We start from the raw sequence: 27,429 nt of genomic DNA, 5'->3' as shown, positions 1-27,429 counted from the left end.
AAAGGCTTATAAATATGAGAGGAGGAGACATGTCTCATGAAGAGACATGTCTGTACGATTAAACATCACTAGTTAACATATTAATATAATAGTAATATAAATAACCATACATGTAACTCATCTTAAGCATATATGTAATATTAATATGTTCACCATATATGTAATATATTATTATATTATTATATAATAATGTATAATGTATAATATATGAAATATAATATATATTATATATATAAGATATTTATCTTAAAGATGATTTACCATCAACAAGGTATCTCATGTTAAAATCAATCTCACAGAAGCTACAACCTTAACAAAAGGTTTGTGTTGGATGGTTGAACGAGCTGTCATTATTGATTCTTTCTGAAAATTGCATTTCTTAAGCATGGCATAGGATGTATAGGTACATTCTTGGACATATGGAATGCATTGGAGCGCTTGATGTTTCAAAGGTGTTCATTGTAACTGTATAAGCGCTTTGTATTGCATTATGGTTGAATAATACAATGGAGTATGCCTAGCTTCGGAGGTTGGGTTCTTCCCTCATAGGGTTTTGCCAAGACATATCTTGTGTTATCTCATGGCTTATGTATTTGATTTTGCATTATAGTGATTTTCTAAGTATGTATGTATGCTTGTCTCTCATATGGGTTATGTAGGAAATGGATTATAAGTAAATGGGTATGAAGCATTATTTCCTAACAAGTGGTATCGAAGCTCTCAAGGTTGAACTTGGAGCTATAACCCTTACTTAAGTGGACAAAGTGCAAACTTGAAGCGATGGCTATGCATTAAGGCTTTTGAGACCTTACAAGGTATGGAACGCACTAGCAGGTTGTTTTATTGCAGCTCTAAGAGTTTTAATGTTGTGATGGGTTGTTTGCATATTTAAAGCTTAGAAATATTTGGTTAAACGGGGTTTTTTAGATATACTTTTGAATGAGGATTTCGAGGTAAGTTTGTAGAAATGACCTCTTCGACAAAAAAGACCATGACAATTGGTGCTAGATCGGTCAATCAATAAATATTGATATATACTTCAACCTATTTTAACCTTAATTTAAACAACAGGCAAAAAAAATTAGCATGAAGGCCTATGGCTATCAAATTTAGTCTGCAATGAGTAAAATAATACAAAAAACAGTTCACACATCAGCATTAAAAATTTGTAATTAAAAAAAAAAGAAACTTAAAATGGGACCAACCTTGGATTTATCTACATAAGCAAATAGGTTGTTTTATGATTTATCCCAACAATGCATTTCACCCAAGATGTTGGTTCTACAACTTAAACATGTTGGAAAGCTATGTGGTGGTACAAATTTGGTTTCAAAGTTGTCGTTATCTCATGCTTTTTGGGCCTAGAAGCTAGTTGTTCGCCTTTTCATAGTTTTGGCTATGTCTTTTGCATACCCAATCAAACTTTCAATTTTGAATAGGCGTTGTAAAGCATCTTAAGTTGAATACACAGTGATGATGTTATTTTATCAATTTGATGTGTATGGAGAGTTGTGTATGTATTTGATCACTTGTAGATGCCTGTGCTTCAGGGTGTGATTGTGTGAGCGCTTTGAGTGAACCTAGAGGGGAAATCTTGAGGTAGTGCATGTCTTTATCACAATGCTACGACTAAATATTAGAATTTGTGCTTCCCAATACGACTTTGCAGGTGTTTTAAGAGTTTGGGCTTTGATAGTGACAAGTATACATATTATCTTTTGTTAAAGGGCATATTTGGACACCGTTTGAAATGTGGAGTCTCATGTGGATGATAGTTGAGCACATGTATAGCATTGCTATTGATAATGTTGTCTTGGGTATGCATGTACATGTTTTGCTTTTACACAACATGATTAGGTTTGTGGTGATTGGTGGTGTTGTAATTTGATGATTAAGAGGTCGTTGATTATCTTCTTGATGTGTATTTAGTTCCTCCACTATGGTAATTGGTTGTGGACATGATTAGCAAATCATATCTGATATCATAGTTTGATTTGGTGTTTGAGCCATGCGATCTACAAGATTATTCTCTTTGATATCTCAATTTGCAAGTTACTAATGTGATGATAAGTTTGCATGTTTGAATGACTTGATTTATGAGTTATGCAATTTGTAGACTATGAAGCCTAATGATTGCAATGGGATGATCCGCTATAGACTAGTTATATACACCAGTTTTTGATTCAACAATTATCAAGACTTGGTTGGACCTGTATGTGGTCATCTGAACATTGTTATGTATGTTTCGAGATGATAGGATGGATGATTAGAGTACATGGATAGTAGTTTGTTGGCATTTGTAGCATGTGGTTAATCACGATGTCATGATAGCTTGTTTGGATTTCATTGGTTACATTTTTCAACGGGAGCTTTTGACAGTGATGAGTTGGCGATGTAGGATTATTTCACGGTATTTTGTTAGAGATTGTATGTATCTTCTTGGTTTATACAGATCAAGTTGCAAGTGTATTACAGCCATGGTAAGGAGGAGAATATACAGCTCAAACAAATTTATCACAAAGGAATGAAGTTTTGGAAGAGTGACAAATTAAAAAGAAAGTGGAGATGATATATCGACAGAAATAAAGTTGCTAGTCGGTTAATTTGCAACAGCTTGTTAAGATCACCATTCATGCTCATCTTTTACCAGTAAATGAAGTGCCTCCAACTTTTACACATTACATATCACTAAAACTCCATTGAAACACATGCTTGAGTTTCAATATTGGAGATTCCCACAAACAGCTGGGTTTCTCAAGATCAAATATAAAGAATAACAAAAATGAGTGTTAATAAATAAACACCATACCATAACATGATAGAGATACAATATTTTCTGTTTCATTCCTAACTTCAATAAATAAAACTATAAGCAAAATACCTTGAATGAGATTGTCTTGCTTTAAGAAAATTTCTCTAAGTCTACTTTGCCCACAAGGGTTGTATTTCAGATTAAACTTATCAAATCGATGAAAAGTGTTCTTGTCTGCATGTACATCCAGGAGATCAACATTAAGATCATACCTGTTCCATAAAAGACAAAATATACATCATTAATCCATGGATAAATTGTTTATATAGATAAACCTTTTATATAATGAAGATACATATTAGCTGCAAATTGTTATATACAACAAGGCTAATGTCCATCTTACCCTGTCAAGTCTAAGCTCTCAAATACCTCCTTTAACGTAAGATATTTTCCATCACGAAAGATAACCACCTGTATCAAGTACAAGAAATTTGAGAGACAAAAACTGAAGAGGATAACTAAGTCCACACAGCTAGGCACATTTGCGCTATGAAATACTAAGAACCAAAGGTTATAGTACGTTATTGCAATATTTGCCAAGGTAAACCCTATGACTTAGGCCAGTTATGATGAAAACTTAGAAGATTGCATTCAATGATCACCTCATCAGGTTCTTTCCTCAGCTTAGATTTTATAAAACGTAGCAGATGCTTCTGGTTCATGCATGCTGAGTGGTGAACATGTGTATCAACCTTTCTAACATTGTAAAAGTCACGATGAGGTGCACTCTTCTGAGCCATAAATTCTCTGTCTGCATTAAGCATCAAATGAAGACTAAATTTCTGCAAACATACATACATAGAAATCAGCCATTGGTAGTAAACGCTAAAATGATACTGAAAAGCGAAGATAATGTTCTTTCATAACCTATCCTCCTTCAACAACTCGTGACAAAACTCACCTGTTCTAGAAGACGTAAGCGATGATGACACATTGTTCTAACATTTCCTAAGGCTATGATTCTAAGGATCCGATGTAAATCAGTGAAGAATGTGGTTGAATCAGCAACTGGAAAAAGTTCTTCCTTTGCTGAAAAGCAATTAAAAAGTTCCAAATAGCATCCTTCAGAAAATCAGATAAATATAATGAACATTGTAATCTAACTTTTCTGCAGTTCAAAAGATGTTTTTAATATAACTTACTAAATATTAACTTTTGGAATCCACAATCCCTAACAACAAGCATAAAATTAAAAACGTCTTATTTTTCTCACCATCTTTATTTGCATAAACATGTACCACGCCATCTTCCATTACAAAATGATGCTGCAAAATCAACCAAATGTATTAAAGAAAAGCCATAAGTGGGTGCCAAAAAAATATTACTTTTTCATGTTTAAAGATTTTATGTAGGCATGCAGAACACTTGTGAATGCTTGTCTCTGTCTTAAGCGTAAATGAAAGACTGAACCTTCAGTAATACTGAATAAGAATTTCAAATGTTTGACAAGCAAAAATTTAGAATTACTTCACTCGCTGGCTCATGCTCATAATGAAATGGATTAGGATTTCTCTTCGGTGTACAAGGATCTGTTATGATCTCCTTTTCCCATGGAGCAACATTTTCTCTAAAGACATATTTCTCTCGTAGATCAAGGCACTCTTGCATCATCCGACATACCTCCTCCTCCTCAGAAGTTGCTGTGTCTGCAGAAGCAACCAGAATCACGGGACAAAATTTATTAATGACCCAGTGCAAACTAAAATTTAGACTTCGAAACTAGAAAGTAACAAACATAAACCATAATAGAACAATGAAATGAGAGGATTAAAGTGTCGTTTCTCTTAATTATTCCACCTTTTAGTGATAGTTCTCACATGATTAGGCACTATGATTGAAATTTTATTTTTTTTAAACTTGCAAAATTAGGTTTAATCTCTCATTCTGCTTTGGTCGTGGTTGAGTCTATGGAGCTCCTAAATACTTTATCTAGAAACACAAAATTGGACTGGTGCAGGACAGAATCATATTTCTCTGTAGGGGCAAACATGAGGTTCTATGAAAGAAACACACAGAAGCAATGCAAAGAAAAATTTCTGTACTGCCTCAAGTCCTGATTTCTTCTCAACTTTGCATTAATATGAGTTAAAAGAACACATACAAATCAATTAAAGTCTGCTTCTAGCATTGCGAATTCCCACTGTATGAACAATTTTTTAAATTAGTTACGGGTAAGAGATCTCAAAAATGTTAACACATTTTCGTACTGATATGACAAATTCTTAATTTTAGCACTGAACAGTCAGGCCAATTAATTAATAACATTAACAGACCTACACTATGCATGATTGAGTGCATGAAAATGCTACTATGCTTCTACAGACCCATGACTAGTAGTTCTCATCTACCATCTGGGACAGTCATCTAAATTGGATTTTTATTAACTTCTAGTTTTGGTATGCAAGAACTATATGAATTCTTACGTAGATTTGTATTTTTGTAGCATATAAATTTATAACCTTTCCTTTGCTTTTCAGATCATTCGTCCATTTAGGTTCCCCTCACTGACTTTATCTTTACAGGTATTTTGTAACCTTACTGAGCATCCTAGTCTTTGGTCCCTGGTGAAAATTAAGCTGATTTCTTAATACCGTATTAATATCTTTAGAAGTCTTTTCTTGATCAACTAAGTTGCCAGCTCCAATTCCAGTTTGGGGTTCACGTTCATAATGAACAAGACAATTTTCCATGTTCCATGGATTGATTGGCACCTACCAATCCCGAAAAAACCATAAATATCAAACTTCATTGTTCAAATTTGTCAGAGGGAAAGCACCCCTTGATTGGCCTACCATGGGACCATTTTGAACAATCCAACCAAAAAGAAAGCATGCTAATGGGGGACAGGACCTGGCAACCTTCCTTCCATCAAGTTAGAGTTGAGGACGGTAACAATAGTTCATTAGGTTGGTTTTGTGAATTGGCCTCGTTCGCCTTGTTCTTGGCTTGCTTCTCTATCAACCACTAAGAGTACCATATGTGGAAAGGTTTTGTCCAAAACCAATCAACCACTAATTCTAATTGGGCGGGGGTGAGGGGGCATGCAAATGCCCTCCCTGTGTTATAGATGTTAGTAACAAAATTCGACATTACTACTAGAATAGAGGGGTTGATGGCATTAGCTTGCTAGAATAAGGAGGGCTGCTATACTTGTCACTTATTTCCTATGCTGAAACATGGCAGAGGGCTGCTATATTTGCCGGGAAGATTAATATTGTTGTCACAAATTTTAAGCGAATAATAGTTCCTCAGGCAACTCTTTTCTTTCAAGGGTTAACCCCAAACCAAATGGTGCTATAGAGAGGAGATCACGATGATGGGTACTCCCATCCCAACAAGGCCCATCCCACAGAGGAAGCTATTGATGGATGCTCACGTCTAGTGAATCAAATATACAAGCAATAGCGAGCAAGTGGGAGGCCATTACTATTTTAAGGGGTTGTTGATCGTATAAAAAAAGTACAAGTCTTCTAAAGGAGCCAAATGGGAGGTGGAAATGTATATACATCACATGTCCACCCATCGAATGAAGCTAACCCCTAGGTAGATGAAAGATCCCTGATGGATGCCTTTGCTGATCTGCTGTAGTTTTTAAATTAATAAACTATATTTTCCTATGATTTCTTTGATGGTCTTTGAGAATAGACAGAAGTTGCAGAAGATTTTGTTTTTGTTTTGTGTTTTTTGATAGCTTTCACAATAGTAATGAATAATGAACAATAAACATGAGAGGAGACTAAAAATAAATAAGAGCATAGAGCCAAATCAGAATTGCTATAAATCGTACCAGGCAGATTTCTGATTTATAAAGCCAAATAATAAATCCAATGCAATTCCAAGGTGCTTACATCCAACAATGATGTCGAACTACTGCAAATGGCGGCCCTAAGACTGCAAGGAATCACGTCCCAGCTGAAAGAATCAATCTGCAACGCTGAAACCATAAATCTGCACCCTGAATCCACAATAAAGAATGGCGTACTCTATCCCTGATAGCAACGCACACTGTCTGAAGAATCCAATGCCAATAACTGCTGAGGGCTACGTCCCAGCAAATCCAGAACCTGGGGTTTGCATCCCAGATGAAGAATTGCTCTCTCAGAACCAATTCACAAAAACAAGTTTTTCAATATGCAAAAGATAATCTTAGAATGAAGCTTCCATCTCCTTATCTCACCTTCCAATTGTAAATCGAACCCTAAAGGGAAATTACACTTTGCCCTTTAAACAAAATATAATAAAATAACATTTTCCCAATTAAAGTCGTCCATGCTATAGGAAAAACATTACTTTATTAAAATTCCATAGCTGAAGGCACCAAAAAGTCTACAGATAGTAAAAATCATGTATAATAATTCGAGACCTTTCCAACGAGCTATAACACATAGGTTTACCTGATCAACTGAAGCCAAAATCCCCTTATTACTCCAAAATGGTTATATTATTAACCTTATTTTAATTTATTTAATCACCAACTTAGGAAATATTTAAATATATTAAAATATTTCCCAAATGGTCCCAAAAGGCCCAAAATGACCAATCAAACATGAATCTGACCTTGTCACCTGTCTGTGACTGATGCCGGACAAGATGTGTCAATTGGTAGTCCATCTCTAAAATCTAGGGATGCTCCTAAAAAGTAGGAGACAGCCCCAATCAACCAAAATTGAGTCCCAATGACTCCCCTGCTGTGTGCACCTCTGAGAGAACTGTCACTGGACTAGGAGTTCCTCCTAAAAAATAGGAATGCCTCCTAAAAAATAGATGCACTCTAAGTCTCCAAAACATTCGCTGAGGTCTCCAAATGTCTCCTAGACCACTCCTAGTCAATCCCTACAAATTAGGAATCCCTCCTAAATTGTAGGAAACTGTTGTCTACTGCTCCAAACTACTTGAGAAGCTCATGCATGACTCTCAAAGTCCCTGGGTTGGTTCCCTCTACGCTCTACTGACCTATGGGAACCAGATAATAGACCAACCCTGCTAGAAATGTTGTCACTAAGGAAGGGCAAAAATTGGGGACATGACAGTAGAAGGGCACTAGGGGGTGTAATAGCCAACTAATAGTGCCCAATTTCGTGTTTTTTCTTCGGATCAGTTTCTATAATAAGGGCTCTATTCAAGGGAGGTCACTAGGAGCGGTATCTTCATAGAGGTGGATGAACTAAAAGGTTTCAGAATATTACTACTTTCTAGAAACTAAAACCTCCCTAGATATTAGTTATAGTGGAAGGGCAGGTGGTGCAAGAGCACCCACATAAAATATTTTGGACGCAATTTCTGCACGAAGAATTTATCCCCGTTTTGTCATTAGGATAAGATCTTTTCTTGGGATTCATTCAAATCATTGTGGGGTCATTCTTCCCTATTCTATATTGATCTAGAGTATTCTGTAAGCCATTTTGGCAGGAAGTCTCTTTGGGTTAGTTTTCCTATTTTGTAATAATCTAGAATGTTTCGTAGACCGTCCTAGCAAGTATAAATAGAGTTTTTAGGTTTAGGTTTAGGTCAAGTTTTTGGATACGAAGTTACAAGGAGAAGAAATCTATAGAAGAACAAGTGTATATACTGTTCATTTGATGAATCAATTAGAAGAATATTGTTATCTATCTCTTTTTGGTGCTAGTTCCTTTTGTTTTTGCTTCCGTTGAGTTTATCTCTGCATCATTTTTGGTATCAGAGCTTGGGGAAAGCTCCTGAGGCAATTAGATTTTATGTTTGAATCAGAGTCAGAAGCTGAAACATCAAACATGGTCACCAATGTTGAATTAGCAAAGAAGATGCAAGAACATGAGAAAATCAATAAGTGGTTATTAGATGAATTTGAGAAGCTAAAGGGTCGGATGGAAAAGAGAGCAAAGATTTCCTCAGAGCAAGAGGAAGAAGGGGAAGAAGAGGATACCCCTGAGCAGGAGGTGGTTAACTTACTTGCAAACCAGAGATACTCCATAGAAGCCCTTGAAAGAGTTGGCAAGAAGGATGCCAAAGGTGACCTACCCATTTTCTCGGGATAGAAGCCTTGAACAACCATTTTGAATGTGAAAATATAACAGAAAAGGACAAGGTAAAAATTGCCAAGTCAAAGTTAAAGGGACTAGCCCTCACTTGGTGGAATTTCACTCAAAGAGAAAGGGTCAAAGAAGGTAAGAACATGATAACTTCATGGGAAAGGATGTGTGCCAAGGTGAGAGAAACATACTTCCCTAAGGATTATGAAATCCAACTTCATCGAAGGAGACAAAGTTTAAGACAAAAGGAGCTAGATGTCACAGCCTATACTGAAGAATTCCAAAAATTAAGCCTAAGAGCAAAGCAAAGTGAATGTGAAAGTGTAAAAATTGCTAGATATCTGAATGGATTGAGGTTGAACATTCAAGAAGAACTTAATTTATTGTGTCTTGATACAATACAGAAATGTTATCGATGTAGGAGTTGAGAATCTGACTCCAGAAATGCGCCAAAATCACCTGCAATGCAAATAGCTTACTGAAAAGAAACCTAAGGAGCAAAGAGCTTGAAGCAAATACTCACCAGAGAATATTTCACAATAGGAAATTAGAATTGCTATGTGAATGGAATGAATTTACAATGAATGAGAGACCAAATAAAAAGGCCTCATGGAAGCTTGTAGAACAAGCTAGAATGAGGTAGGAGATAAGGTTGACAACTAAGCACACATCCACAAGAGGTGGAAAAGATAAGTATGTTAAAGGGAACAAACTCCCATGTTGTCAACAACTAACCTCAACTACATGCATTAACCTAAGTAAGCTTAAGTATATAGAATAAATAATTAACAATTAATTAATTATTTACTCTAACACCCCCCCTTAAGTGCAACTTAGGGGAATGCCTTAAGCTCACAAAACAAAGGAAAAAATGCAAAAATGCGTTCCGGCAACAAGGCCATTTTAGATACCCAAGTACAATGCAACTAAATGCAACCTCTGTAAAACAGGGAAAGAGAGAAAACCACATGGGAAAAACTCTCCCCCAAAAAGAGGTAAAACAACATGCTGAAAAAAACATTAAGTGAAGGAAGGAAGGCCTCAACCAGTCCCCCCAAGGACAACTTCTGTAACCCCAAGCATTGACCGCAGTTGAAGAAAGAGGGGCGATGCAAAAGCCTTAGTGAAGATGTCTGCAACCTAACCAGCGGTAGGAATGTACTCCAATGCAATAACACCATCTTGGATCAACTGACGGATGAAATGCATATGCAACTCAATGTGCTTGGTACGCTGATGTTCCACCGAGTTGTGAGAAATGTGGATGGCACTCTGATTATCACACCACAAAACAGTGGGACGATCAGGAGGAAAGCCAAACTCAGTCATCAATTGATGAAGCCATAAAGCCTCCTGACTAGCAAGAACTGCTGCCCTATACTCAGCCTCTATAGATGAAAGTGCTCGAGCATGCTACTTCTTGCACGACCATGTGATGGGACCGGAGCCAAGGCAAAACACAAAGCCAGAAGTAGACTTTCGATCATCAACATCACCGGCTCAATCTGAGTCAGTGTAGCCAACAATGTGTGGAGTCCCCGTAGTATAGTGAATGCCATACATGAGTGTGCCCTAAATGTAGCGCAGAATACGCCTGGCAGCTTGCCAATGACTCTCATGAGGGTCTTGAGAAAACCGAGAGACTAGGCCAACCACAAAAGAAAGATCAGGGTGAGTGTGTGTCAGTTACAACAGGCTGCCAACCAACTGCCGATACAAAGTAGTATCCACTGTAGATGAGAAGCAGGAGTTAGACAAAGTAACACTCGACTAAAATGGTGTAGGAGCAGCCTTACAATCAAGCATGTGAAAGCGACGAAGCATGTCAAGAGCATACTTCTGCTGATACACAAAAATGCCAATAGGAGATTGATGAATCTGAAGACCAAGAAAGTAGTGCAGCAAACCAAGATCAGTCATCTCGAACTAGTCCATCAGTGCATGCTTAACATCCTGGAGCATGGATGATGAACTACCTGTAAGGATAAGATCATCAACATACAAAACAAGAATCAGAATCTCATCACCAAGACGTTGAATGTACACTGTGGGATTGGAATGGCAACGAGTGAAGCCTGTAGACAGCAGAAATGAGTCCATCTTCTCATACCAAGCCCTAGGGGCTTGCTTGAGACCATACAATGAACGTCGAAGCCTGCAAACCAAGGTGGGATCCTGCACAAAACCTAGAGGCTACTCCATATAAATCTCCTCAGTGATATCACCGTGCAGGAAGGCACTTTTCACATCCATCTAATAAACTAACCATCCCTGTGAAGCTGCGAGGGATAAGACAAGGCATATAGAATTCATCTTGACGACAGGGGCAAATGTCTCGGAGTAATCAACACCCTCAACTTGCGAAAAACCCTTCGCAACAAGACGAGCCTTATACTTATCAATGGAACCATCAATAGCATACTTAGTGCGGTAAATCCACTTACAACGCACTAGTTTTCTCCCCTTAGGAAGAGAACAAAGATCCCATGTGTGGTTCTTCATCAAAGAAGAATATTCCTCCTCCATTGCACTATCCCATTCTGAATGTCCTGTTGCCTCCGCAAATGTCTGAGGATCAGTACTAACAGCATGACTGAGTAGACTGGAACCCTCAGTGTGAGAACGGGTGCGACGGGATGTGGATGGGTCATCAGCTAGAGATCCTGCAGCCTCAACAGTAGCTCGAGCCCATTTAGGCATTTGGGGAGGATCCTGTGGTGGAGGTATATCGGGATCACCATGATCATCATCCTCATCATCCGTGAAACAAAGTGAAGATGAAGAGGGAGTAGTGGGAGCTAAAGGAGTCGCTAGAGGCGAGGAATGTACTACAGGAGGGCTCTCATCAAACTGGACATCCCATCGAAATAGGACCTCTCTGGAATCAGGATCAAATAACCTGTAAGCCTTTACATCCTCACAATAGCCAACAAAAATCAGTGGTCGGCTCTTCGGTTCCATTGCTTTCCTCTGAGCATCAGGTACAAATGCATATGTCGTACTCCCAAAAACTTTGAATGATGATACATCAGGCTTGACATGGAACCAAGCCTCCTCTGGAGTCATATGTCGAAGTGCCTTGTGAGGCATCCGATTCTGAATGTAGTTGGCACAATTGACTACCTCTGCCCAAAAACATGAATCCATGGACCTAGACTGAATCATGCAATTTGCCATCTCCCAAAGGGTTCTGTTCTTCCTCTCGGCCACACCATTCTGCTGAGGAGTGTAGGGCACTGAAAGCTAATGCTGAAGACCATGCTCAAAACAGAAGTCTCTGAAAGCCTAGTTCACATACTCCCCCCCATTATCCGTACGTATCCGCCGAATAGAAAGCCCAGACTACTTCTCTACAAATGCCTTAAAAACTCGAAATGAGTCGAAGACATCAGACTTGTACTTAAGAAAGTACACCCATGTGCGTCTGGAGAAGTCATCAATAAATGTAAGCACATATCTGGCACCCGAAAAAGGAGTAGGAAATGACATGAGGTCACTATGAATCAACTCCAAAGGTGCTAAAGCACGAGTGGCTCGTCCATGTGGAAAAGAATCCCTATGTTGCTTGCCAAGTGCACATCCCTGACAAACACCATCTGGACAGGAAATCTGGGGAAGGTGTGCTCATCTGCTGAAAATATCTGTAATTGACATGCCCAAAACGTTCATGCCAAAGTCTACTTACTGAATCTGCATGTGCAACTAAGCATGAACCTGTGTCATCAGAAGACTCAAATCCATCAAATCTGTAGAGGCGAGATGCAAACTCGACACTCCCAGTGGCCACAATCATCTCTGGATCATGCAAGTCCCGAATAACCACATCATGTGGTGAGAACTCAACTGTCTTCCCAGAGCCAAAGTGGCAAATCTGATAGATAGACAGAAGGTTCATCGAAATATCAGGAACACAAAGTACATCCTGTAGAGAGCCCCCGGCCAAAGTAACAGTGCCAGAACCCAAAATTGAAAGTTGTGAAGAGTTCCCAACAGCAATCTGTGTGGTGGCACAAGGAGCAAGTGAGGTAAGTGACTTAGGAGTGTTTGCTATGTGGTGAAAAGCCCCAGAATCAAGAATCCATAAAGGTGCTAAAGTCGTAGCTCGTGCAGAAAGAGCATGACCTTTTCCTACAGGTGGACATGAAGACTGAGGAGTTGAAATGTGATGCTCCTTCATGGCTTCCTCTAAAGCCTCCAATCGTTTCCAACACCTAGAAACAGAATGTCCATCTTTCCCACAAAAATTGCAGTTCTCACTCGATTTCTTCTTGGTCTTGGAGGTAGACTCACCTGACTTTGAAGAATCTTTACCCTTGAGAGGGTTTGCTGGAGGATTAGCTGGAGGCTTAGGATCAGATTTTGATGTGTCTTTCTTCGATTTGCCTTTCTTCTTTGATTTCCCCTTAGAATTTGGAGCAACCAATGCTTGGTTGGAAGAGCCAGAGGCATCCACCTGTTGGATCATTGCCTGTTCCCTAGTCAACCTATCACAAAATGTCTCAACTGTAGGCATCCTATGTCTGTCTCCAAGGGCATCCATGGTGGAGTAGAAAGTAGAAGAATAAACTTGATACTGCCCCTTCAACTTTGAGAGTATCAAGAATATGCACTCATCATCTATTTTGTTCTTCCCACATCCCTGTAAAACTGCACGTAGGGATTTGAACTTCATCAGAAAGTCCTCGATGGTGGGAAAGTTGCTTGGTGACAAAGAAGTCAATTCTACATCCAACTTAAGTGCTCGGAACTCATTCACCTGTCGAAACAAAGTCTGAAATTTCTGCCAATAAGCCCGTGGAGTAGTCAAACCATCCAGATGAAATAGCAGACTATCTGAAATGTTGAGTGCAATGAGTCCCATGGCTTCATCCATTTTGTTCCTGTGTTGTAGAACCTCAAAAGGGCGCATAAGAACAGGCTGATTCGCATCCAGACAAGACCATAGACCTTTTGACATGAGAAGCCTAGTCATTTGTGCCTTCTAGGTGTGATAGTTGTGCGGAGTAAGACGGGTCACAGATAGATCCGCCATTGAGAGAAAGAAGAAGACAGAAGTAGAAGAGTCTTAACTGAAGTAAATTACAGAAAAGAAAGACACCCCCCCACAAACGTACAAGAATATCTCTCAAATACCACAAAAAACAACTATGAAAAGCAAAAAACTGGAAAAGAACCTAGATTTGTTGATGCAGAATAGGAGGAAACACAAGCCTCTACTTTGACGCCAAAAATGGGAGCTCAAACGAACTCAGAATCTTATGAAACCAGCACCAATATCTCCGTCTCTAAGCTTTTTGACGCTTCTTTCAGATCGGAAAAAGACCTCCGTATGCTCAAGTTATGCCCAAAAAACTGACTGCTGCTCCAAAAATGCACCTTGTTGGAAAATTACAGACACTATGTTAGATTTGACGCCCGTACGGCCGTCAGAAGGCCATCGCCGAAAAGATGACGTCAGTGTCGAAAAGATGACGTCAATAGATGGAAAGATGACGTCAGCGGATTCGCATGCAAGAATGACATCAGCATTGGAAAGATGACATCAACATCGGGAAATGACATCAGCCTGCCGAAAGATGACATCACAGGGCAGAGCGGCCGCAGAGCGGCCGCAGAGCGACGAAACTATGAAAACCGCCGGTGGCGATGGCGCCCGGGAGGAGAACCCAGCGGCACCGCTGTTGCTGGCGGAGAGGAGGTGTCGGCTAGGCGAAGCGACCTCCCAGTGGCGAGTAGGTGGCCGGCGGGTGTGACGCTGGTGGCACGCTAGTGGATCAGCGACGCGCTGGTGGCGCGCAGGCTGCCCCGCAATGGCGCGCGTCGCTGGCGGAGAGGAGGTGCCGGCTGGGCTAAGCGAGCTCTCGGTGGCAGGCAGGTGGCCGGCGAGTGTGACACTAGCGGCGCGCTAGTGGATCAACGGTGCGCTGCCCCGTGGTGGCACATGAGCGCTGTTGCGGTGGCGGTGCTTTTTTTTTTTTAAATGCACGTGGGTACTACAATCAGGGAAGCTAAAAAAAATTCAAAAAATGCTTGTAGCCAAAAACAAAAAGTTTATATGAAACCTGACTGCAAACGGCCTTCCGGATCCAATGGCAGCGTCCATTTGACCCCAAAGTGCTCTAAAAAATCGCTCTACCCCTGATTTGAAGAAAAATGCACAAACAAACTAGGGTTTGTGACTCCAAATTACGGCTTCAAAAATCCTTCGAACAAGAAGCAACAGAGAGGCTCTGATACCATGTAGGAGTTGAGAATCCGACTCCGGAAATGCGCCCAGATCACCTGCAATGCAAATAGCTTGCTGAAGAGAAACCTAGGGAGCAAAGAGCTTGAAGCAAATACCGCACAAGAGAATATTTCACAATAGGAAATTAGAATTGCTATGTGAATGGAATAAATTTACAATGAATGAGAGACCAAATAAAAAGGCCTCATGGAAACTTGTAGAACAAGCTGGAATGAGGTAGGAGATAAGGTTGACAATTAAGCACACATCCACAAGAGGTGGAAAAGATAAGTATGCTAAAGGGAACAAACTCTCATATTGTCAACAACTAACCTCAACTACATGCATTAACCTAAGTAAACTTAAGTATATAAAATAAATAATTAGCAATTAATTAATAATTTACTCTAACAATCAACTAGCATTGAAAGTGGAAGCCAAATTGAAAAGAAGGCAAGAACAAAATAGCAGAGGAAGAGGAAAAAATCAAAGGGGAAGAGGAAATTTCCAAGGAAGAGGACAAAACCATGAAGACCATAAGAAGATAAAGCAAGAAACTAGTCAAAGCGAAGGAAGTTTCAAAGGTAGGAGAGGCAATTCAAGAGGTGGATTTGGTGGTAGAAGGGCAAGTCCGATTATTTGTTTCAATTGCAATAAGGAGGGTCATTGTGCATCTAGGTGTCCGGATAGAGCAAGTTCAAGTTCACAAGGTGAAAGAACACATTTGGTACAAGATGATGAATACCAAAAGAAGGAGATGGCTAACTCAAATAGTGTACCTGAAAGAGGAGAGTTTAATGATGAAAAGAACACTTTTGAAAGTGCCTACTACCATGGAACCACCACAAAGGAAAACTATCTTTAGGACTGCTTGCAAATCCAGAGGTAAGGTATGTAAAGTCATTATTGACTCAGGATCTACTAAGAATTTAGTTTCTCTTGAGATGGTTGAGAAGTTAAAACTTAGGAGAATACCTCATCCTTTTCCTTATAAGGTTTCATGGCTAACAAAGGGTCAACAAACTCTTGTAAATGAGCAATCATGGGTTGATTTTCAGATTGGAAAGTATAAGAACAGAATTTTGTGTGATATAGTTGACGTGGATGCATGCCACCTATTATTTGGTAGGCCTTGGCAGTATGATTTGCAGGCACAACATGATGGAAAACTCAAGATATACACCATCAAGAAGGATGGAAAGGTGATTAGATTGATTCCATTTGCTGATCATGAAGAAGTCGAAGAAAATAAAGAAAGGGAAGCCAAAATTATGATGATTAATAAAAAGGAATTCTTATGGGACATGAAGGATGAACCTAAACCTTATTTTCTTTTGCTGCCTAAACCACAACCACAAGAGCCCGTTGGAAATGACAGAATGGAGGCTGAAATAAATAAGGCAATTCCTGATGAAGTGAAAGAACTTTTGGATAAGTATGAAGGTTTGATTTCAGAAGGTATGCCAAAGTCTTTACCACCTATACAAGACATTATTGTATTGATTTCATTCCTGGAGCTACTTTACCCAATAAGGCTGCATACCAGATGACACCTCAACAAAATGAGGAGATTGCTAGACAAGTAAAGGAGTTACTCAATTATGGCTTGATTACGAAAAGCTTAAGCCAATGTGCTATACCTGCTGTTTTGGCACCCAAGAAGGAAGGAACCTGGAGGTTGTGCATTGATTCTAGAGCCATTAATAAGATTACAATCAAATATAGGCTTCCAATGCCGAGAATTGAAGATTTGTTTGATTGTTTGGGAGGTGCAAAGTATTTCTCCAAGATTGACTTTAAAAGTGGGTACCATCAAATAAGGATAAGAGCTGAAGATGAGTGGAAGACAGCATTCAAAACCAATGATGGATTATATGAATGGAAAGTAATGCCATTTGGACTCTCTAACGCTCCTAGTATCTTCATGAGACTTATGAATGAATTACTCGAAGACTTCAATGGTAAGTTCATCATAGTATATTTAGATGACATTAATTTTCAGCAAGACAAAGGAAGAACACCTAGAGCACATTGACATAGTTTTGAGAAGACTTCATAAAGAGAAATTGGTAATAAATTTGAAAAAGTGTTTGTTTATGCAAGAGGAGCTGACATGTCTTGGTTTTGTGATCTCCCAAGATAGCTTGAAGATGGATAAAGATAAGGTAAGTGCTATACTATCCTGGCCACCCCCAAGAGCAGTTGGAGATGTTAGAAGCTTTCATGGTCTTGCTACATTTTATAGGAAAGTCATAAGAAATTTCAGTCATATATGTGCTCCTATGTTAGAAACTATTAAAGGAGGAAGGAAGTGTAAGTTTGCATGGAGTCATTCAGTAGCAAATGAAGCTTTTGAATTGCTTAAGAAAAAGGTTAGTGAGAAACCAATTCTTTCTTTACCTGATTTTAACAAAGTTTTCTAAGTAGAATGTGATGCTAGCAAGGTTGTTATAGGGGCAATTCTTAGTCAAGAAGGAAAACCAGTGGTTTTCTCAAGTGAAAAACTTAATGAAGCCAAGCAGAAATACTCTTCATATGACCTGGAAATGTATGCATTGGTTCAAGCTCTCAAAAGGTGGAGACATTACTTGTTGCCAAAGGAGTTTGTTGTGTATACCGATAACAAAGCACTCAGTTTTCTGAATAGCCAAGACAAATTAAGTCATAGGCACATGAAATGGGTGGAGTATTTACAAGACTATACCTTCACCATCAAGCATAAGAAGGGCATATCAAACAAGGTTGTTGATGCTCTTAGTAGAAGGAATCTGACTGTCTCCCACATACAGCTAGAAAGTGTGGGAATTAAAGCACTCAAGGACATGTATGTAGCAGATCCAGATTTTGGCGACATCTACAAAGTATGTATGGAGTTTGGTGAAAGATACCATGCTGATTTTCCTGATTTTTTGATACAAGACAGACTTCTTTTCAAAGGAGGACAACTATGTGTACCCAGGTGCTCTATGAGGATAAACATTATCAAAGAGAAGCATAGTGAAACAATGGGTGGACATTTTGGTTTGGATAAAACCTTAGAATTGGCTAGAAGGTACTACTATTGGCCTAAACTTCAGACTGATGTTAGAAACTTTGTGGAAACATGTATGATTTGTCAAAGGGCCAAAGGAAGGACTACAAATGCAGGGCTTTATCAACCTTTGCCAATACCATCTAGACCCTAGGAAAGCATAACGATAGATTTTGTAATGGGGCTGCCACGGACACAAAAGGGGCATGATAGTGTATTTGTTGTAGTAGATAGGTTCAGCAAAATGGCTCACTTCTTGCCATGTAAGTCGACCAATGATGCTTCTCATATAGCAGATCTCTTTTTCAAGGAAGTCATAAGGACTCACGGGCTACCTCTCAACTTAGTTTTAGACAAGGATGTGAAGTTTGTAGGACACTTTTGGAGAATTTTATGGAGGAAACTTGGAACTAATTTATCATTCTCATCAGCCTACCACCCTCAAACTAATGGCCAAACAGAGGTAGTTAATAGAACATTGGGCAATTTGTTAAGAACACTCACAAGACAACATGCAACAAAATGGGATGTAATCCTACCCCAAGCTGAATTTGCATATAATGACTCCATCAATATAAGTACAGGAAAGTCACCATTTCAAGTGGTGTATGGAATTCATCCTAGAGGGATTTTTTTGAGTTAAGAGATATGAGTTCACAACAAGAAGTTAGTGCCCAAGGAGAAGAATTTGCTACAGCCATAAAAGAAATCCATGATGAAGTCAAAGCACAACTCCAACAAACATTTGACAAGTATAAGAAACATGCAGATCAGAAACAGAGACACTTAAAATTTGAAGTGGAAGATTTAGTATGGGCAAATCTCAAGAAAGAGAGGCTACCAAAAGGTAGATCTACCAAGCTTATGTTGAGAAAACTAGGTCCTCATCAAATATTGAAGAAGTTTGGAACCAATGCTTATGAGATTCAATTGCCACCTGAGATTGGCATTTCTCACATCTTCAACATAGCAGACCTCGCACCATTCAAAGCACCCAATGAAGAATTTGATACAGGACAGATTGCTGATACAGAAGACATTCAACGTTTCCCATTTAAGCAGACACCACAGCTAGAAAGGATACTTGACACCGAAGTCATAAAGCAGACAAGAGGAAAGGAGTCCAAGCAGTATTTGGTAAAACTCAGAGGTTATTCGGATGTAGATGTTGTGTGGATGAACGAACAAGATATCAAGAAGCAGGGTACCACTCTACAAGCGCTCATCTCAAGTGGGCTTGAGATAAAATTTCATGGGGAGTATGGTGCAGGAGCACCCACATAAATTATTTTGGATGTGATTTCTACACGAAGAATTTATCCTGATTTCATCATTAGGATAAGACCTTTTCTTGGGATTCATTCAGATCATTATGGTGTCATTCTTCTCTATTCTATATTGATCTAGAGTATTTTGTAAGCCGTTTTGGCAGAAAGTCTCTTTGGGTTGGTTTTCCTATTTTGTAATAATCTAGAATGTTCCGTAGAGCATCCTAGCAAGTATAAATAGAGTTTTTAGGTTTAGGTTTAGGTCAAGTTTTTGGATACAAAGTTAGAGGGAGAAGAAATCTATAGGAGAACAAGTGTATATACTGTTCATTTGATTAATCAATTAGAAGAATATTGTTATCTATCTCTTTCTGGTGCTGGTTCCTTTTGCTTTTGTTTCTCTTGAGTTTATCTCTGCATCAGCAAGGCAGGCGAGAGACAATGAATATACAAGAGATTTGTGTGTCGTATCCTAGGCCTTCATTTTGTACCCTACCCCCTTCATTTGTTCATTTATCCAAAAAGATCTGCTGACAGCTCCCATTAGAACAGTAGGGGCCTACCCACAATAACTATTACCTCCCACCCAGAAATTGCCTTGTACCCACCCCCTAGGCCTCTACACACTGGAATGTACAAAATATCCTCCCACCCACCCCAGAACACTAATGCAATGATATTCCCTATTGACTTAAGTTGTCTTCCAAAACACCCTAGACTGGGGGTGGTGTTGGAGAAAGGCATGCACTGAAACGACCACCGAGATATCATGCATAGAGAAAAGGTCTTCCAATTGACTCCTCGAGGTTTCTTCAAAGTTTGGGTGAATCGAATGTTTGGAATGCTACTCAATGAAAAGCTTCTTCCTTTAGAAACATTCAATTGAATCCCTTCACTAAAACTAGATGAGGTTGGTCTTGTCAGTCTTAAGAGTGGGTTAAAGACGGAGAAGAGTCTCTATGAAAGGAAGAATGCTCCTTGCCATTAAGGCATCATACATATGGGCAAGTATTATATGATAGTCATTCCATCTTTTCATTGCCTCCCACCCACCCGTATTAAAACTAGAGCCAGGTGGTATAGAAGATATGAGGTCTAATAAAGGTTAGTTTAGACTATTGCAGCCCAAAGGGCCACTCCCTCCCCAAACGAGCAATCTGCCCAATCCAACGGGAATAAGGTTGAAACACTTTTGTCATTCTCAAGATGGCTTCACAACATTATCACCACCATAGAAAATACTACGAGACAATACATGTGAGTCAAGCATTGCTTCCTTCCCCAACTCTTGGTCCTTGAAGTGTGATCTGGGTCTTCTCCATTCATTCCACCTCTACCCCTCTCAATGAAATAAGAACAAATTGACAAAGGTCGAGCACAAGCAATAGTGCATGCACGTCACCTTTACACAATTAGGTGGTTGGGCCAATCTAATTTATCTTTGATTCGCACATTAGAATAGTTAGGCCCACCTATTACATGATTTAATTATGGCCTCTTAGGGAACCTTGATTCAGGTCATTGGTCAATGCATGTGGTCCAGTCGATTATTTAGGTTCTATAGATGAGACTAAATAAATGGGGTTAGTTGCTCTATCATGGCAGGTTGCTTTTCTGGGATTGCCTCTTGCCTTGGTTGCTCCATAATTAAGAGAAGTGAGGAGTGAATCTTCAGGCTCGCATTAGTCATATTAATATATAACCTTTAGTAAGAATTGGTAATTTCCTTCAAATGGATTGGAGTTGATCCTGGCTTAGAATCCTAAATGAATGTTAGTTACTCTTATTTCTAAAATGCTTCATCTCCCTACTCTTTTGAAAGGTAAGCAAGTGCCCTGTTTTCAACAACTAAAGGACCTCCCTCTTAAGATTATGGGTAGAAAGGTTTGGTCTAGCATCTACTTAAGTCGTCCCTTATTCATGGGTATGTGTCAGCTAGTTTTTCCTTTTACTAGATGTGTTAGGGTTGAATCAAATGGTAAGGTTTTTTATCATTGAATAAGATAGTAACATGGTTTCTAAATGAAATGTTTCCTAGAAGGGATGGAGGTGTTGAAGCCAACTTATATAAGAGAGGTTGTAGTTCCCTTGAAGCTATGGTTGTTTCTAAGTCCCTACTCCTCTCCTCTGTCCCCCAGATCAATGCTTGTCGGTAAAGAGGGTCATCATATTTGCCACCCAACCCTTCTTCCGCTTTACTTTCCACAACTAATCTACCTCCACTATAATTCCCTCCCACCTGAAACTAGAGCTTGATACCCACCCATTGTCTCCCTACTTACTCAACTTGCTAATGGCATTAGCCTACCCCATAGAATTGCATGTGCCTCAATTAATTAATGTGCCATATTAATTAACATTTAATTAGCCAATGCCCTATGGAATGAATTGAAATCAAGAACCTACATAGGCAGATCCAAATGGAGATGATCTAGTTTCTCCAGTTCTAATTGGACCTACGCCACAAACAACCAAGTAGGGGTAGGGCTTCACTCAATGCAAGATCTAATTTGAGAGACTACCATATGAAGCTACCACCTTGCCTAACATTCCTTTCAATTTGAGTACTAGAGCTTCCAACTTGATCTCATTCAATTGTCTTCTATCTAGAGGTAAATTGATCAATAGCTCACCCAAATATAGCCATTTAATCATTTAGCTAATATAGGTCGGGTGAATCTGAACCTTGTCACTATTTCTTACTCTATTTGTCGATGGGTAGGAAGCACACCAGCAGTGGTTGGACTTTGAAGATAGGGCTTGGAAAAGTGACAGGTTGATAACATCATAAATGTAACATTATGGTTGCTTGCATCCGCTAATCGAATTTTTAAGTTCTCACAACTCTCCCCATAATATCTATAGCTATGAGTAAGGAAGGGCTAATCATTCACTTCATGAATCTAGCAGTGCAGCTGAAAAGAATGGCTTAGAAGGCTTCTTCTAGTCACCCTAGCTAATCGACTTTTTAAGTTCTCGCAACTCTCCCCATAATATCTATAGCTATGAGTAAGGAAGGGCTAATCATTCACTTCATGAATCTAGCAGTGCAGCTGAAAAGAATGGCTTAGAAGGCTTCTTCTAGTCACCCTAGCCAAGCCCATGCATCAACTCAATTTAGCTTAATCAATCTCTCATTTTTAGTAGCAAGCATAGAAGGAGAAGATAAAAGATTGAGAACCTTAGTAGACATGTACATTGGTTGAATACATAGTCGTAGTAGCAATGGTAGCATTTAATGGCTATGCCTTGGTTGTTAAGATCACTTCCAAAGAAAAGGTGAGATGGCTTGGCATGTAGGTTTCTTCCTAGTCTGAATGAATCTCATCTACTAGAGGTAGACATGTGTAGAAAAGCACTTAGCCTTCCCTCCCTCGTAACTAACTAAATCCTTATAGAGACAAAAAGCTAGCAAAAAAGTCCAGCTAAGGAAAGATGTTCATAAGAGATGCCTAGACTACATAGCCTGTGATTGAGCATAAATAGCAATTAACACACAAGAAGAATAATTGCTATGAGTTTTGCATTTTACCCAAAGTTGTGACGTCGCTCCAACATCATCATGTCACTGTAGTTTTCGCTGGTCCAGAATGAGAATTTGTACATATTTTGGTGCAAAATTCATGGTGATCACTCGTATATAATAGAAGGGGCTTCTAGTCCCACCCTCCTTGATTGTGGATTTCCTAAATATCATATGTCATAGATCAGCGATCAGTTGGGGTAGCTGCCAAAAAAGTATCTCTCAATATCTAGGTGAGTTGTAGGTGTGACTTTTAGTCTTTCCATATAGTCTCAATATATTTTTTTAAATAGTCTTGTCACTTTACAATCTATTTTTCATCGAGTTTGTTGATCTAGAACCATAAGTACAATGGCCCCCGCGATAAACATTCAACGAATCCCTTGTGGGCACTTTCTATGTGTAGAGCAACCCCATTAGAACAGTAGGGCTATTGGCCACCCCATCTCATCCCTTCTATTCCCTCCCACCCTGGAACTATTGAGTTCCTCCCAACTAGTTATCCCACCCTAATGAGAAATTCCTTATTATATCTTAATCGCAACCTCTAGCCCCCCTACTATTCTAAAGGGCTAGCAAGCAAATGCTTAGAATAGTAGGGCACCACTTAACTCAATTCTAGCATATTCACAACTAGGATTGTTACCCTAGCAAGTCAATTTCATTACCCCTATTATAATATTATTTTGGACTAAGGCTAGCAAGTATAATTAGAGGAGGGCCCCCACAATACTATGGCCCTATTATTTTAAAGGAGCCACCTGTACTGTGAATAATGAGATGCAAGATATTCACCAAGTATTGTGAGTAATGGCCTCCAAAACATCAAGCCATATGATATTCACCACATACCCTATGTAATGGCCTCTAGAACATCAATTTGCATAACATTCACCATATACCCAAAAAATGTTTATAAGGTATGTGCACACACATTCTCATAATGCTTATCGTATAAACATCCACCATCTATCATGATCTACTTGACATTGTACGATATCCATTATAATAGAAAATTAAGCTATTGTAAGATCATCGCTTTTCAGTAACTTCTGCAAATACAAGTGACATCATTTGGAAGTCGTCACTTCTTCATGATGTACACAGGGGGTAGGCCCATTAAAATCACATAGTCACAAGATATATTCATTAAGTGTGGTCCTCTTGATTGCTACACTTTATTGATCACTGGAGAATCCATCTCAACATGGTTTACTCCCTCTAAATAAATATAACCGAGATTACTAAAGGTTGACTAAATCACATCCTCTATCTGCTCCCTCTCCTTTAAGATTGCCTCTAATGAAATGTTAGGCTCCCTCTGAATCTCAATCTTCTGAGCTCCTCATCCAAAGTTGCTTTTGAAGAAGTGTCAGACTCCCTTTGAATCTGATATCAATCTCCCTTTTCCTGCTATAGCATTCTCGCAGGAAAAGATCAAGGCAAATAGCTCTTATAGAAATACAAATAAATACTTGTCTACACATCAATTCCTTTAGACTTTATTGTAGCCAAAAACAATTATTTATTACATTAATTATTTCATTTAAAGAGATCATATGGTCATGTTAGCTAACAACATCGACTATTTCCCTTGTGAAAAAATCTTTTGTTATAATAATATCATATATGGATAACCATTTATATTGGCCTCCTAACTATTTTCCATAAATATACATTTATATCTATCCATATAAATTAATTAATAAATAATCATAAGCATGAGTAATTATGATCACACTTCTATTGATTAATATTACTTAGATAATATTGAAATAATATATCATACCTTTCGAAGATTGATCAACAACACCACCACTGTCCTCCTAGGTGTCCTTGATAATTTATTTAAATGAAACTATGTGCCATGCAATAATTGATTATGCACCCTCTATAAAGCCCTAGGCTAAGAGATTGTTTCTTTATGAACCACATTCAAAATCTATTGGAGGCTTGAATGCTTTCTTTTACAAACGTCCCATTCTTGATCACCATGAACCATTATCATGCACACCTACAATTTTAAAGGAGGGTAAATTGGACTAAGTTGAATCTGTTATCCTGCCCGATCATAATCATATTTTGTTGTAACCACCAACAGCACGAGATCATTAAAGAGCACACAAGGATTGTCACCATAAGTATGTCTTTTTCTATGACAGCAGATAAATAATTGTTCCTCTTTTAAAACATGGAGAATTTATTCTTAGTCTTAAATACCTTACTACTTTCATTCATTCTGGCAAAATTTTCACATGAATTCTTAATGATTATATGCATATACACCAGTGTATTTGCTCTGAAAGTTTCTCAACATTTCTATTCTATACAAATTTTGTCATCTTTGTATCGCATGGCATCACATTTCCTTGTGAGATTCGATAAAACGGTCACGTACTCTATTGGAGCTTGCACATTGTGCATGCTTTTCTACAAAAGCATTTCCAATTGCTAAATACATTGGTTCTGAGTTTCTTAAAGCTTTCATCACTATTTTTCCTTTCTCATCTTCATAACACAACACAAATGTCATGATTCTGGGCATACCCTGCAACATTCATGTCAACCACAGTAATTGCAACTATAAAAGCAGACCAAAAACAAGAATATATATTATGCTGAATGTCCATACCCTGTTTTGAAGCTCCTTGTTGAGTTTCTATTCATCAAAGTGTAAACTTCCCAAGAAAGGAATGGTCTTCACGATGGAATATAAGGAGGCAGTTCTTGATCGAATGCTAGAGATTTTGACAGAATGCTACAAGAAGTTGTAGCAGATCGAAATCATGCTCTTGCAAATATATTGTTGCATAATCTCCTACGGGGAGTCATATTCAAATTATGTGTTGCCGTGGATGTATTGGCATATTTTGTATCAGACATGCATTACCAACTTACAAGCCTCCTGCCTTTTTTTCTTTAGAAGCCTTTTTGTTTACTGTCTACATCTGCAACCTCTGATGCCATGTTAAGTTTCTAAGGATCGCTGCAGATGTAATAGCACTGCCATAATATCTGGTATATGTTTTCCAAATGACAGCGATATATTATTTATATTGAGAATAAGCCGTGAAGAGACATGTCCCTTCATGAGACATGTCTATTCGTTAATCATATAAATAATATTAATAACAAATTTAATCTCTTTCACACACACACACACACACAACAATAACCATATATCTCAAATATAATGAACAAATATATAAATTATATCTCATATATAATTATATATAAGTTTATCCAACTGAAGCTATCAAACATCAACAGAAACAAGCCATCTATATGAAGAAAAAGATTCAAATGCCATCAAATAAGCTGATTCCATGCATGTATTATTTTTTGTATATAACATTGTGCCACGTTATAAAATATGTATAAAACTAGAAGCATGAGCTTAGATCTGAAGACTTTGGTTTTTCGCTTGTAATAGTACTCACCTGTGATACTCACAAGCGGCAGGAAAAACCTACAAACTACTACTAGCCTATCACATAAAATAGTGACTTACAAAACTTTATCTTTCAATTAGGCTAAAAAATAGAAACTCTAAAACCTACCAATAGGAGTGACTTTCAGCCGTACCAGCGTGTCCTGTTCTGGCTCTTTCCTTAAAATATCTGCAACCACAGGATCAGGTGCATTCATAGCAAAATCCCCAGAAACGCTATGTGATCTCATCATAATTGTTCCAGACTTGTGGTTCTGGTCTGTATCAGAGTTCCTGAGATCTTGTGTAACATGGGCTGATGTCAAATGATTTGCACTTGTTTCCTGCACAGACCGAATCCAAAATAGTTTTCCCATCATGTAGAAACAGTACATTGTGAGACTATAACAAATCCCACTCGTTTTATGAAAAAAGGAAGTTCAGTCTCCAATCCTGAAAATTTAAACAACACTGAAGATTAAATACCACAGTAGGAGCTTCTTACAACTGTGCCTGTCATATCTTCATCTGCAATATCACCATTAGCGTTGTCATAATTAAAATGTTGATCTTCTTGGTTGACCAGTAGATCATCCTCCTCATCAGAATCCTCAACACTCTCAAAAGCACTCGCAACAGGAGATTTGGGGGTTGTCGGTCTAATCACTGGTGCTACTGCTCTCTTTCTAGAACCAGGATGATTGAGAGATTGACTGCTTCCTGACATAAAATTAAAAAGACCTGTGAATATTTTACAAATTTAATGCCAAATCCTGCAAATATGTTAAAATCACAAAAGTTTGACTGAAAGTTTCATGCCTCTCCAAACATTATTTTCATTGAGCTACAATATTTTTCAGAAGCTTTCATTCAAATGATAATTTTTCTGAAAAAAGTAAAACTAACATAGGTGGATATGTGGTTTAGTGGTTGTGATTTGTAAATTACTGATTGGAGAGATTAAAAACCTCTAATCTCACTAATAGAGATTGTGAACTCTTGTTCATCAGAGACAAGTGAGGTCAACTTACAATGTACAATATAATGCAACTCATCTAGCATAGGTTCTGTATTAATAAAAAAAAGTACCAAAACAAACAAAGTCTAATCTAGATGTGTTCTTGAAATAAT

The 27,429-nt window shown here is 38.5% G+C and overlaps 1 protein-coding gene across 1 annotated transcript in view; it reads right to left on the bottom strand.

The window, feature by feature from the left end:
• Nucleotides 1–27,429, bottom strand: part of LOC149533525 (AMP deaminase-like) — a 120,244-nt gene that overhangs the window by 80,582 nt on the left and 12,233 nt on the right. Inside the window, exons 2-9 of the mRNA XM_089803097.1 lie at nucleotides 26,804–27,018; nucleotides 26,429–26,642; nucleotides 4,280–4,458; nucleotides 4,026–4,077; nucleotides 3,714–3,841; nucleotides 3,415–3,594; nucleotides 3,156–3,223; nucleotides 2,882–3,024 (exon numbers count right to left, since the gene is read on the bottom strand). Coding sequence (XP_089659223.1) covers nucleotides 2,882–3,024; nucleotides 3,156–3,223; nucleotides 3,415–3,594; nucleotides 3,714–3,841; nucleotides 4,026–4,077; nucleotides 4,280–4,458; nucleotides 26,429–26,642; nucleotides 26,804–27,018 — 1,179 coding nt within the window. The remainder of the gene's footprint in view (nucleotides 1–2,881; nucleotides 3,025–3,155; nucleotides 3,224–3,414; nucleotides 3,595–3,713; nucleotides 3,842–4,025; nucleotides 4,078–4,279; nucleotides 4,459–26,428; nucleotides 26,643–26,803; nucleotides 27,019–27,429) is intronic.

This window comes from Cupressus sempervirens, chromosome 10, assembly GCF_028749045.1.
Source record: "Cupressus sempervirens isolate cs-2001-9-10 chromosome 10, ASM2874904v1, whole genome shotgun sequence".
In the NCBI taxonomy this organism is placed as follows: domain Eukaryota; kingdom Viridiplantae; phylum Streptophyta; class Pinopsida; order Cupressales; family Cupressaceae; genus Cupressus; species Cupressus sempervirens.
The sequence above is the reverse complement of the archived record's forward strand: the minus strand, read 5'-3'. Positions and strand labels throughout refer to the sequence as shown.